The 12,841-nt window shown below is 42.0% G+C and overlaps 1 protein-coding gene across 13 annotated transcripts in view; it reads right to left on the bottom strand.

Moving 5' to 3' along the window:
- The window catches only part of hspg2 (heparan sulfate proteoglycan 2), a 125,139-nt gene that overhangs the window by 19,365 nt on the left and 92,933 nt on the right, over positions 1–12,841 (bottom strand). For 12 of the 13 annotated variants that reach the window (XM_039799814.1, XM_039799820.1, XM_039799821.1 and 9 more), the window contains 13 exons: positions 11,505–11,627; positions 11,203–11,355; positions 10,286–10,446; positions 9,966–10,043; positions 8,196–8,331; positions 7,314–7,465; positions 6,544–6,688; positions 4,915–5,058; positions 3,408–3,542; positions 3,117–3,298; positions 1,557–1,752; positions 1,127–1,306; positions 244–504 (listed from right to left, as the gene is read on the bottom strand). In XM_039799814.1, coding sequence (XP_039655748.1) covers positions 244–504; positions 1,127–1,306; positions 1,557–1,752; positions 3,117–3,298; positions 3,408–3,542; positions 4,915–5,058; positions 6,544–6,688; positions 7,314–7,465; positions 8,196–8,331; positions 9,966–10,043; positions 10,286–10,446; positions 11,203–11,355; positions 11,505–11,627 — 2,046 coding nt within the window. The remainder of the gene's footprint in view (positions 1–243; positions 505–1,126; positions 1,307–1,556; positions 1,753–3,116; positions 3,299–3,407; positions 3,543–4,914; positions 5,059–6,543; positions 6,689–7,313; positions 7,466–8,195; positions 8,332–9,965; positions 10,044–10,285; positions 10,447–11,202; positions 11,356–11,504; positions 11,628–12,841) is intronic. The other variant, XM_039799824.1, reaches the window with a different exon arrangement.

Raw genomic sequence — 12,841 nt, 5'->3', positions numbered from 1 at the left:
CTACTTGGATGGAATCTAAAATATAAGACATGTTTTCAGTTATTTCACACTTTATTGTTAAGTACATAATTCCATATGTGTTCATTATTAGTTTTGATGCCTTCAGTGAGAATCTACAATGTAAATAGTCATGAAAATAAAGAAACACATTGAATGGGAAGGTGTGTCCAAACTTTTGGCCTGTACTGTATGAAAGAGTTAAGTTCTCAACTTGTCAAATCATTATATTATCAGCAAACTTACATCTGACTGTGACTTTAGCGATCACTTCGCTTTTGGCTACTTTGTTGCTGGCCACGCACTTATAGCTGCCAGCGTCCTCGGCGGTAGCCAGGTTGATCTGGAGATCCCCGCCGCTAACCTGGGCCCTCGGGGGCAGGTTTCCATCCAGCTTGGTCCAAGTGTAGGTCAGAGGAGGAGTGCCATGAGCCAGGCACTGCAACCTGATCACCTCCCCGACTCGCACAGCCACATCGTCAGGCACAGAAGTGGCGTAAGGAGGGGCTAGACATAGGAGGAAAAAATTTACCAAGTTTACGTGTTTTTTCAAGAGATAGTATAAACTGCAAAAACACTATATCGACGACGTTTCATTTTTGGAATTGTTCAGGTGCTGCTGGAAAATTCGCTGGATGTCCCTCATTTTCGGCTGAATGTCAGTTTCCTTCCTCTTTCTTTGTGTCGGCATTCTAAACTCCGGTGGATTTCTGAGGACTATGGTTAACTGCTACTCAGATCTATGCAGGGTAAATCCAGACAGCTAGCTAGACTATCTGTCCAATTTGAGTTCTCTCAAACAACTTTTGAGCGAGCACATGTTCCACCAAAACAAGTTCCTTCCCGAGGCTATTTTGCAGTCGCAACATCATTGCGTCCAAGACGATTGTGATTGGTTTAAAGAAATGCCAATAAACCAGAGCACGTTTTTTCTGCTATCCCGGAATGCTGTGTGGACTAGCCAGACCCTCCTCAGTAGCGCTGTGGAGGAAGATCTGGCACTGCGAGACTGGATTTCTATTGACTGGACAGTATATCACTGTAAGTCCATGATCCCTTTAAAGCAGAGTAAAACAAAATGAATACGTTAAAATAAAATGACAGCAAACAACAAAACCACAAAACTCACTCTCTACATCTAGCATGATGGTGACTTCAGTGGTGCCCATGTTGTTGGTGGCAGTGCAGATGTACTCTCCAGAGTCTTGGCGGCCCACTGTGGGCAGCACCAAGCTGTTGTTCACCATCTTGTGTCTCCAAGGCAGAGGAGACCGCAGCTTGGTCCAGGTGATCGTCGGGGACGGGACACCTAGAAAAGCAAATTGGAGAACAAAACGCAAGTTCTATGCTGGGCTAATTTTAAAATGCAAATTTTAATAGAAAACAAAACATTTTTATTCTCATGGAGTTCACGTGCAATAAAAAAAAGATGGTGTAGGAATTTCTTTAGACTGTCTTTGGTACGGTGATACAACATAAAAAGTGCCACAGAAAAAACTAAACATAAAAAAAGGGGAATTCCAGCTGAAAAATGAGATTTTTTTTTTTGCCATCATTACCGTGGGCCTCACAGCGCAGCGTGGCAGTCTGTCCCTCCACCACAATCATCAGCGGCTCAGGAACAGAGGCCCTGGGCACTGTGGGTACTTGAGAGCCTCCCTCGACAATGACCTCCACCTTGGTCTCCGTAGTGCCCTCGTTGTTGCGAGCTGTGCACACATACGTGCCACTGTCTTCTCGACGTGCCACCAGTATCTGCGCAAGAGGAAAAAAGGTAATATCTCACCCATAAACAGGGTCTAAAAAGTGAAGCCAATGCGGAAGTGCCTTAGAGCTGCATTCTATCTCATTTCCAGCAGGGGAGGACTCCACTGGCTCCGAAAAGAAGTCAGATTCTATGGAAGTCTATGGGGAAATGACCCTACTTTTCACTTTATTTATTACCTTCATAAACCTCTTCATTATGACTTAATGGCCTCAATTGCTACTTTAAAGTCTTCTTCAATACAGCATGTCCATTTTGTCAATTATGGTTCCATTTATTTTAAAATAGACAATAAAGCAGGGAGTGCTTTAGAGGCGTGGCTACACGTTAACCTGTCAATCATAAGAGAGGCTTAGCAATGCTAACCATGGCCCTGTGGACATTTAAACAGACCTGAACTTGTTTTTGGGTGTTGTCCATGTCAATATCATCTCAAACGTTGACCCTGTCACTGTGTGTTTTTTACTTCAAAGTTAATAGGAACATTTGGTCGCCTAAAAATGTTATATTCAGCGTTCTGCCAAACAAGATGAGATTAGATTCAACTTTACAAAGACAGCGAAATGCAGTTTGCGTCCAACCAGAAGTGCAAAAAAAAGCAGAAAAGTGCAATGTGATATTCAAGTATAGACAGGTGGTGCATAGACAGGACAGGAAACATATTGCAGTTATAAGAGAAGAATAAATGTGGCTATGTAAAATGAACAATGTATGAACAACATGTACAGATATGTGCAATGTAGTAGCAGTGACATTACACTAGTAGTAAGAATAAAATAGATATAGATAAATGCAGTGTATTAATAGAATATATAATAAGAAAAACAGAATAAATATGGATATACTGAATGAACCATATAGACAGATATGTACAGCTATGTGCAGTGTGGTAATATTATAAGTAGTGCAAATTTGGGGGCTTAGTAGGTTAAATTGTCACCGGGATGCAGAGCAAGAGTTCAGTAGGGTGACAGCTACAGGAAAGAAGCTTCAGCATTAGCTGGTAACTTAAAGGGAAAGTTTGATGATTTTCTGTACTGCAGATGAATCCAATCCAAATTTACTTTTAAAAACAACACATGCTTAAGTCTATGATCAGTACCCAGAGGTCCATGTTTACCCATCACTAAATCTCCGCTGGATCGCTTCAGAAAGGATGCTACGTCCACTAATTTGACAGTCTTTGATCTCTCCATACAAATATACACAAATTCAGAATGGAACAAATGTGATTTCAAACACTGGCTTTGAAGCCGAGTCTTTAAATAGCGACACGGAAGAGCTGTATGACTTAAACTGTTCTACAGATGTTGATGGTGTCATCAGACATACATACGTATAACGGTACCAGTACCTGCATGACTGCATTGGACTTCATGGGCACAGGGCTGCTCAGCATGGTCTTGCGGTTGCTGTCCAGCCTGTGCCATGAGACTGAGGGGCGGGGCTCTCCTGACGCCTGGCATTCCAGGTTAATGGGTTCGCCCACCCTGACACGCACAGGGCCAACAGGAGTGACAATGGCCACAGGAGACTCTGTGGGCACAGATCCAAAATACTGGTATAACTCTGTATGGGATCAGCCACTAGAGGGAACCCTTCACTTAGAGTTTTATGAGTGTGTGATGACTGAAATGTGCCTTACCTTTGACAATCAAAGACACGATGGTGTGGGTGATACCGAACGGGTTGCTCGCCACACAACGGTAGGCGCCATGATTCATAGGGCGTGCATCGGTAATGGTGACAACAGAACCATCATCACTAACTTTAACATTATCTGCAGAACAGAGGAGCAAATTAAATATTAGACCTGCTGCAGATGCTGCAATTCAAAGGGGCAGTCTACTGATTTTATACATTATACTTTTTATAGTTTATCCATCATGGTAGGCACTACAAAGCATAAATAGTTGTATAATTTTGTCTGTGGCTCTGGAGGGACGATAACCCTTACGATATGATGACCCTGTCATAACGTTTGTCTCGGCCAGAATGTCATTCATTACAAACTGGAAGGTGAGGTTTGAAAAAAGTGGGCATTTAGGAGGCAGGAGCAGTCTAATAAAAGATGCCATTCAGATGCATTTTGGGAAGTGTATGATCCACTGTTTTTGTCTTTTCAGTGGCCCCAATTTAATGGAAGAGCAAAACTAAATCGCTGAAGTAGCCCTTTAACCTGTTGAGTAGTTCTCAATCTCAGGTCTAAGACACCCCCTTGAAGATATTCAAAGTTAGGGCTATAAAGTGTTAGAAAAACTAAGCTGAAGTAAGCCAAAGTGTGAGGGGGCAAATCTGACATGGAAAAAAAATGACTGAATACAACACACAGCAGAAAGCACTGATATGTTTGGTGAAGAAAAGCCTTTAAGAGCCTTCATGTCATCAAATGTAGACTACTAAGACCAAGAAAGTGGATCACTTCATTCACTCCAGTTCTGAGGTATTTACCCTGGCTTCCTGTCCCTCAAAGAATTGACTTCAAAATACTTCTGTTGGTTTATAAAGCACTGAATGGTTCAGGGCCAAAATACATTTCTGATCTGCTGCAACATTATGAACCACCCAGACCTCTCAGGTGGTCTGGGACAGCTCTGCTTTCTGTCCCCAGATTCACAACTAAACAAGCAGTGTTCAGTTTTTACCACATATCTGGAACAACCTCCCAGAAAACTGCAGGTCCGCAGCAAATCTCAGTTCCTTTAAATCAAGGCTGAAGACTTTTCTTTTTGATGCTGCCTTTCTTTAAATATTTGTTTATTTATTACACTGCATTGTAACTTGTATTCTTGTAGTTCCTATCTGTCTTATTCTATTTTAGCTGTTCATATGTTTTTATCTGTCTTTATCCGCTCTTTAACGTTTTATGTAAAGCAGCCTTGTTGCTGAAATGTGCCGTATAAATAAAGCTGCCTTGCCTTGCCTAATATTTAACTGATGCAAAATGTCAATGCAAGTCTAGAGAAAAGGGATTTGAGTTCTAAATGAGTCATTAAATGACCAGAGGAGTAACAGTGGGTAACAATTCATGGGTGGGTTGCAGCTGTAATTGCTTGCGAATAATGACATCATAAAATTAGAACTCATTAAGCTCATTGAGCAGGTTTATTCCTCAGTGTGTGTGTGCGTGTGTGTGTGCGTGCGGTTATTACCTGGTAGCGGCTGGTTGTTGGCCAGTTTCCACTCCAGTCTGACAGGCTGCTGTCCACTGTACACCCTACACCTGAAGCTGGCCGACTCCCCCACACGCACAGCAGCGCTGTGGGGCTCAATGGCGATGATTGGACTCTGAAGACCTGCAGATAGAGTTTAAATGTATCAAGCTAAGAACTGTTACAGCAGTGGGCATTATTTGTATTTTTCATGTAATGAAAAGTGTAAATTACTTGGTTAAAAAAAAAAAAAAAAAAAGGTTACTATGAGTTGGAAGGTTACAGATACATGTTATATTCTGTAATGTATATTTGGTTACAGTAATATGTGTATTTTTTCTCTCTCTCTTTGTTTTTTTTTTTTTGGGAGGTTCCCCCTAAAGGCTAAGCTACAATACATCTTGATTTTAAAAAAAAACTAAAGATACATGTATCATCTAGATGAAGAAATGTCAAACTGAACTAAATCTGCCAAAATAAAAAGGAGGAAAAAAAGTGAAATCCAGTTCATAACTTCGGGAATCAAATCCCTTGCAAGCGGGTAATCTGCACACAGTTAAAAAAGACTTGACAGACAGAAACCAGCGTTTTAAACTCCATTGCTGTGATGTGACTGTGATGATCTCACTTCATTCAGCTGACTTATTATTCACAGAAACCCGAAGTAACAAATTGCTATTCAATGTGACTAAGTGCTTCCTTGGCAGCAGTGAAAGGCCTCAAACATCGCTGAAGTCCAGGAAGGAGTGGATGAGGATGAGATCATGGGACAGTAGTGGGGAAAATCATTCAATCTGAGGTCACTGGGCTACACTGGAAAGTACAACTGGAAGGTCCATTCATGAAGTAAGGCAGTGTTAGTGTGAGAAAAACACCCTGCCATGTAATGCCCTGCCCTGAATGTGTTTCTCCCAGCCTCTGACTGATGCTGCCATCATCAAGGGTTGAGATCTCCACCTGTCTAGCACATATGTTTCTTTCAACATTAGGGGGGGCAAATTATATCTGTATTATATCTATATCTATATCTGTGTCTGGGTCGTCCCCCAGGAAATTTTGAGTATCAAACGCTTAATTTCCTGCATTCCGGTGACTTTTTCTGCAACAATTTGTGCCCGTTTTTGCATGCAAATGTATTATTTATGTAAATAGTATTAATTCAGTAATTCATGTTAAGCATCAAACGCTTAATTTCCTGCATTCCGGTGAATTTTTCTGCAACAACTTGTGCACGTTTTTGCATGCAAATGTATTTATTTATGTAAATAGTATTAATTCAGTAATTCATGTTTATGTATTGTTCAAAACTTTCTGCAGATGCAAAACATTACACGTGTTTCGGGATGTTTTTTTTTTTTGAGGAATTATGCACATCTTGACAACAAATATTTGCTTGCCACAATATTTAAACTCTTTGACTTTATAACCCCGGCCAGTTTTGATTATTGGGGGGGTTGTGACACCCCCCGCGCCTATGCTGTCATGTCTAATCACATTTTTGGATATCAAGGACAGTGTAGTACAGGGGGGTCATTTGAAAAAAGAGCAAAAGTGGGCTCTTTGTTTTTTTCTGTCTTCCAGACAGTCAACATACCACCTGTATGAGGCCTGTAGCGTTGACGAACTTACGTGAAGAAGATGAAGTGACAGACACAGAGACAGAGGCCTGGTGGACATGAGATCCTGGGTTCCCAGGGTTGCCCTGCACCCGACAGATATACTCCCCTGAATCCTCTGCAGTGGCTGACTGGATACGCAGCTGACTGCCCAGAACCTGCACACAGCAGACAAGGAATGGAGTCGCCTCTTTTTCAGCTTACAAGAAAACTCATCATTTTACTTCTGAGGAATTAATACTACTCCCACTTCTAATGCCACTACTACCGGCAAATAATAGAAATATGTATCTTTCTTTGCTTTTTTTATCTTGTCTTAAGTGTTCTAAGCTGCTGCAACAGAAACTATTTCTGCTGGGATTAATAAAGTGTCTGTCTCTCTGTCTGTCTTTGTATGTATGTATGTATGTATGTATGTACATGTATGTATGTATGTGTCTGTCTATCTGTATCTATCTATCTATCTATCTATCTATCAATCATTTTAACTAAGAGTTAGTTTGCCTAAATCAGTTTACTGTACATGTACAGAAGAACTCAAACTACACATTGGGCTACAGAATCTAGATTGATGTGTTTACTTGTTCATAATAACTGTAATGTCAGTGCTGTGCAGTGATTCTGACCCAAATAACCACATCATAGATGGGTTTGGAAAGTATGTTTCTGCTGCATCACATTCAGAGACGTAGACATCCATTACCTTTACCAGCATGTAAGACATATCTAATCAAATGTGGGCACAATGATGCACTTTCCATTTTTGCATCGTTATGTGATTACCTGGTGGTTGGAGGAGAGTCGTCCACCGGCTTTCGTCCAGGTGACTTGGGGAGGAGGATTTCCAGGGGCGAAGCAGTTGAGCTCCAGACTCTGGCCCTCCTGGACATCAGCTATAGATGGCTGGATGCTGACCACTGAGGAGCTATGGTCCGCTGCACAAACACAAACAGTACAGACTGGTTTTTGGATGTATTATTACAAAGTTATTCACGGTTGATGCAAGGGCTTTTGATACTTGTTTTGTATTCCTTTCCTTTTTTATGTAATCAGTAGTTTTATTGTTTATTTTTTTACAAGAAGAAAAGACAAAACATCAAAATAGCCTTCAACATAAGGCTATAAGAAAACCGAGACAAGATACACAAAATGGACAATGATATAAAATGACAAACAAATCTGATAAACTGGGCAAAAGAAAATTAACAGTAGAAAATAACCAAGAAATTGAAATACATACATTACTATATATATATATATATATATATGTGTGTACACACATACACCCATACCTAACTATACTTTGGCAAATGTGTAGATAGTAAGGTGGCACATATCCCAATTCAAAGTAATGAGAAATCAAGCCAATATGTTGTTGTACAGTTGGGTTAGGGACCTGTGATAAAGAAAATGTAATTCCCCCTCTTGGTCCTGTATTTCTCCACCTGATTGGTCTATTCCTTTCCGTTTTTAACATTTAATGTGCTTTTGAATTATTATTATTTTTTTTTTTATTACGCTGACTGACATGATTACAATGAAACCACTGTTTGCCCTACTGTGTTTCTCATATGCTGGGAGGGGGGTGGGGTGGAGATATTGGTAGAATAGGGTGGACGGGGAGGGTTATGGGTTTGATTCTGTTTGACTACCAAGACAACTCACCTTTGAGCACAGAGACTTTAATGGGAGCACTATTTGAGCCAATGCTGTTGCTACCAACACACATGTAGGTGCCCGAGTCGGACATCTGGATGTTGGGGATGAGCAGAGTACCGATGTCGGTGCGGTCCATGCGGGCCTGGAGAGGACACACCAATAAGAGACGAGATTAGACACCCATCTCATTTACACCGCCTTGTGGCTGCCATGATATACAGCACTGTGCATTACATTTCAAAGATGTGATTTTACTAATATTTACACCATAAAAACTCACATAACGCATATACTGAAGACAAAGCACATCACTTACCTGTCATGTCGCTTGAAACAACACAAATATGACAATGCTGACATTATGACATTACTAATAGCGACAAAAAAGCACTACACTACAGCGTAGATCTTTAAGACAAGACAAGAGCTGTTATTGCTACAGTTCAGTCTCTCTGTGAATGGATTTGGATTCATGATTTCTATGACACTGTACATGAAACTGTGCACAAAGTAGTGCCAACGTTTCTACAATGATTGATGGGGTTATAATTTGTTAATATACCATGATTCGTGATGGCAAAATTATCTTTATTCTAAAACAAGATTAATGATTGATGATTGATTTTGATTGATTCAGAGTATGGAACAAATTAGAAGAAGTTAGAACTGACAGCTTGTGACACATTGATTTGAGACAGAGGTTACTTAATAAGCATTACAAAGCAGTCCTGAGAATAATCACTAGCCAGTGCCCCCGAAATCAAAGTATTTACCATCAAATATTGAGTAAAAACCAAAAACCTGCATTCGTTTCAACATTTTTAAGAACACCCATGACTGTCTGGCTCACGGGCAATCAACAACTTGACATGTTTGTACACTACACCACATGGCAGTCAGAGGCCCAGCAAGGCTGAAAACGAGCTTTCATAAAGTTTGGAAACACCTCAGAGGGGAGGGGAATCAGGAGGGGAGGGTCTGGGGAGGGATTACTGTATCCGGGGGGTGTTGGGGCATCCATGGACAAAGCTGCTTAGCTCCGGCCCATTCAACCGTGAGGGAGGCTAAACCGAGCAGTGGCTAAGGCGGGCCCGGGCTCAATGTGTGTCTGAACCCATTGAGGAGTTTTCAAAGCAAGCCGTTTGCTAGAGCATACAGAATTTCTGCGTGGTCGCACGGCAGAGCCCGGCTCCCCCTGGGAAAGGCTGACACAACGCAGTGGCTCTCTGAGGCAGAACTAAACAGGCCCCGAAGCCCTCGTTGAGCCGCGGAGGGCTGCGCAGAAAACCAGACTAACACAATACCCCCTTGGGTAGGGGGGCAGAGGGCTGCGCCTGGCACGGAGCAAAATATGTCTGAAATACCTACAGTACCTCCTGTATACTTAGTCCTGTTAATACACGCAATGGAATGATGAGGGTCAACTGAGTGATGAGAGCCCAAACAAGTCAGGGGTGGTATGATGTGGACAGTACAAAACAAAACGACTATGGAGCACTTGCATTAATAAAACGCAACATTAAAACATGTACTGCATGCAAATACACTAAGAAATCAGCCAGACCCAGCTGGCTGATTGTTTTTCTTTTATGTATTTGGCTTCAGCTCTAAATGGACTTAGTGAGCAGCTGTGGTGAATTAACGGGGATAACAAAGTGTGAATCAAGGACAAGTTTGATCATGCACTTAGTGGACAATGTGAAGACGAGGTCAGTAGAGGACAATGGTTGTGAACTACGAGACAGGACAGACAAGACAGCGGACAGATGGACAGACCTGCAGCTCCTCAATACGTCTCTGTAACACATCGAGACTGTTGCTTTTAAACTGATGGAAACCGTGAGAGGGAATGGCCTGAGCAAACGTCAGAACAGGGTGGGATCAAAAAAAAAAGAGACAAACAGAGGGAAAAATAAAGGTCAATGGTTAAAATGTGCAACAAGTCATTAAAAACTGACACAGTATGATGAAATTCCATCGGCACCGGACACACCTTGAAGTGCAAGATAGAGACACAGCACAGCAGAATGTAAATAGAGTAATCGATCCATGTTAAAGTCATCGTCAAGGCACTGAGGCCGCAGGAGGCGTCTCACCTGTGGAGGGATTTGTCCTCCGTTTTTCAGCCAGGTGAGCTTAGGGGTGGGCACTCCTGTCGCTCGGCAGTACAACCTCAAGTTGTCGCCTTCGTGGGCTTCAATTTTTTGGGGACTGACTTGGACTTGGGGCTGGGTGCCTAGGCCACTTGGGTTGGACTCTGACCAAAAAAATAAATAATGATCGTTTAAAAAGACAAAATATACTCACCACGACCACCCAAACTTCTTGTGCTTGACAGTCCCAAATTCAGTTGTTAACCGATTTACTTTTGTGTGAAACATTAACTTTTCTTATGTAATAAAACCATTGAAAAATGTACCTGTGACATGCTAAAACGTAGTGTTACAGTAGAACAAGTAGTAAGAACCATGAAGTCAATAAATCTCTTCAGATTTTGCTAACATTAGCCACTGTAAACTAAACTTTTCATTTCTGAGAGAAAGATTATGTTATTTCTTTTTTCAAAAGTTGCCTGATAATGGTAAGCTAAAGAAAGCATTTAACCTACTTTCAAAAATAGTTACTTGAGATGCTTCTGTTGTTTTTCAATAAATTCTTGATCCATTGAAAACACACTGAACATAGAAGGAACAATCTCATTATACTGGGATGATTTCTCTTTTAAGAAACATTCTAACTGCTGTGTTTTCAACTTGCAAGTTTCCATAACTTAAGGGGACATTGTATTGACTTACGAGAACTCCCTGGAGCCTTTACCCAACCTATCTAACATTAACCGCTACATGCCTAACCCCAAAAATGATCTTTATATTAACCGTAAACAAATCTCAATCATAACATCTAAATAGTTACATTATGGGGACGTTTTGTCCCCAAAAGGGAGGCGAGTCCCCACAATGTACATGTTCCCATAATCTACACACACACACACACAAACAAACACAAAGCATACTTTGGACATAAAGGGAAACCCGCGCTATGTGCTCCCCATGAGTGTTCAGGGCCTTGCAGGTGTACTCTCCCTCATCAGCTGGGTCCACTGCTGTGAAGGTCAGAACGCCACCTCGTACCACCGCTCTGGGACTCATTCTGTTCCCTGGACCCCCTGCAACAATCACACAGTCACTGAGAGCTGCTTGGTTAAGAGCTGTGACACCTATACTGAGGTGAATTTGTGGAAACATCAACATTTGAACATAACTCAATAAAGGCCTGCACCAAACACTGCAAAAGTGGAGAACTAACTGGCCATACCTTTCCATTCAATAGCAGCGGTTGGGTTCCCGGTCACTGTGCAGCGGAACTCTGCCCGCTGGCCCTGCTGGACATTCAGCACTGAGGGAGTGACGGTGGCCACAGGCACGGCACCCTCTGCAGCTACGGAAGGAGACACGCCAGTCAAACACAGCTCAAACTCGAGATTTAAAGTTCCCAGTGGCATGTGGAGAAATAAAGCGTGAGAATGCAGGCTGCTCTATTGGCGTGGTGGTGAAGTGGAATATAAAACCTTGTCACGAGTCTACAACCACTGCTTGGGCATTACATTAAGCTGTGGGAATGCTTTTGATTATAACGAATTGATGAGACTGAGAGAGGCCTCTGCCCGTGCCCTCACCCTTGGCAGTCTCGATCTTCAGAGCAGACCAAACAGATGAGAAGTGGCAGGCAGGCGTTGGCATGGCCTCAGGACATACTGCTGCCTGCGCCAGTTTGGCTGGCTGCTAGACTTCGTATTCAATCCCGTATGATCCCAGGGTGACAGAGCAAAAGAAAGGCCTCTTTCAGTAGGGAGGGAGGAGTATGAGGCTATCTAAGCACGCTGAAAACCTCTGGGACTGTGCGAGCCTGGGCCGAGCTCTGACTCTCTGACCTTAGTGACACCAATACTCCAGGGCCGAGGGAAGTTTTGTCGTCCATTGTGGGACACATGTGGGCCTAAAGTCTACACTGAACACACAAGTGACATTTAAGAATGATAACCGATTTGATTGTGGGTATACATTTTCAGCAGCGCAATTTAAATTAAATTCCATCCACCTGCATTGTATTGCATTGGGTGGGGTGGATAGATATCACCATCCAGTAGTTGTCAAGAAACAAATGTGGCGCTAGAGAAAAAGTCAGGGGATCATCAAAGTAATAAGGATTGATCTTCTGGGGACCATGAATGTCTCTACAAAACGTAGTGCCAATCCAGCTTGAAGAGGTTGAGATATTTCACAATTTAAGTAAAAACTTTGAAACTTTGGGTGGCTATAAATGAAAAGTCAGGGGATCACCAAAGTCACTGGATTCATCCTCTGGGAAGGCAGTAAAGACAGATATCTCTAAATCTGGAAAGTATACTTTTGATGTATGTAATCTGTAACTTCTTAATGACATACACGATACAGTTTGCCTCCCATCTAATATCACATTAACTATTATTTTAAGTCCACTTCCATCTGTTTGACGTACTGGAACTAGTCTGCTACCCACATTCAGCTATGATGTAATGAGGTTGTGATGGGATGTATTAAGCACAGTATGATGTTTGAAGCCCAGATGACAGCTACTTTTCAGTATGGTAGGTTTCCTGAGGAGGAAAAGGA

The sequence above is a fragment of the Perca fluviatilis genome, chromosome 5, assembly GCF_010015445.1.
Source record: "Perca fluviatilis chromosome 5, GENO_Pfluv_1.0, whole genome shotgun sequence".
Classification (NCBI taxonomy): domain Eukaryota; kingdom Metazoa; phylum Chordata; class Actinopteri; order Perciformes; family Percidae; genus Perca; species Perca fluviatilis.
The sequence above is the reverse complement of the archived record's forward strand: the minus strand, read 5'-3'. Positions and strand labels throughout refer to the sequence as shown.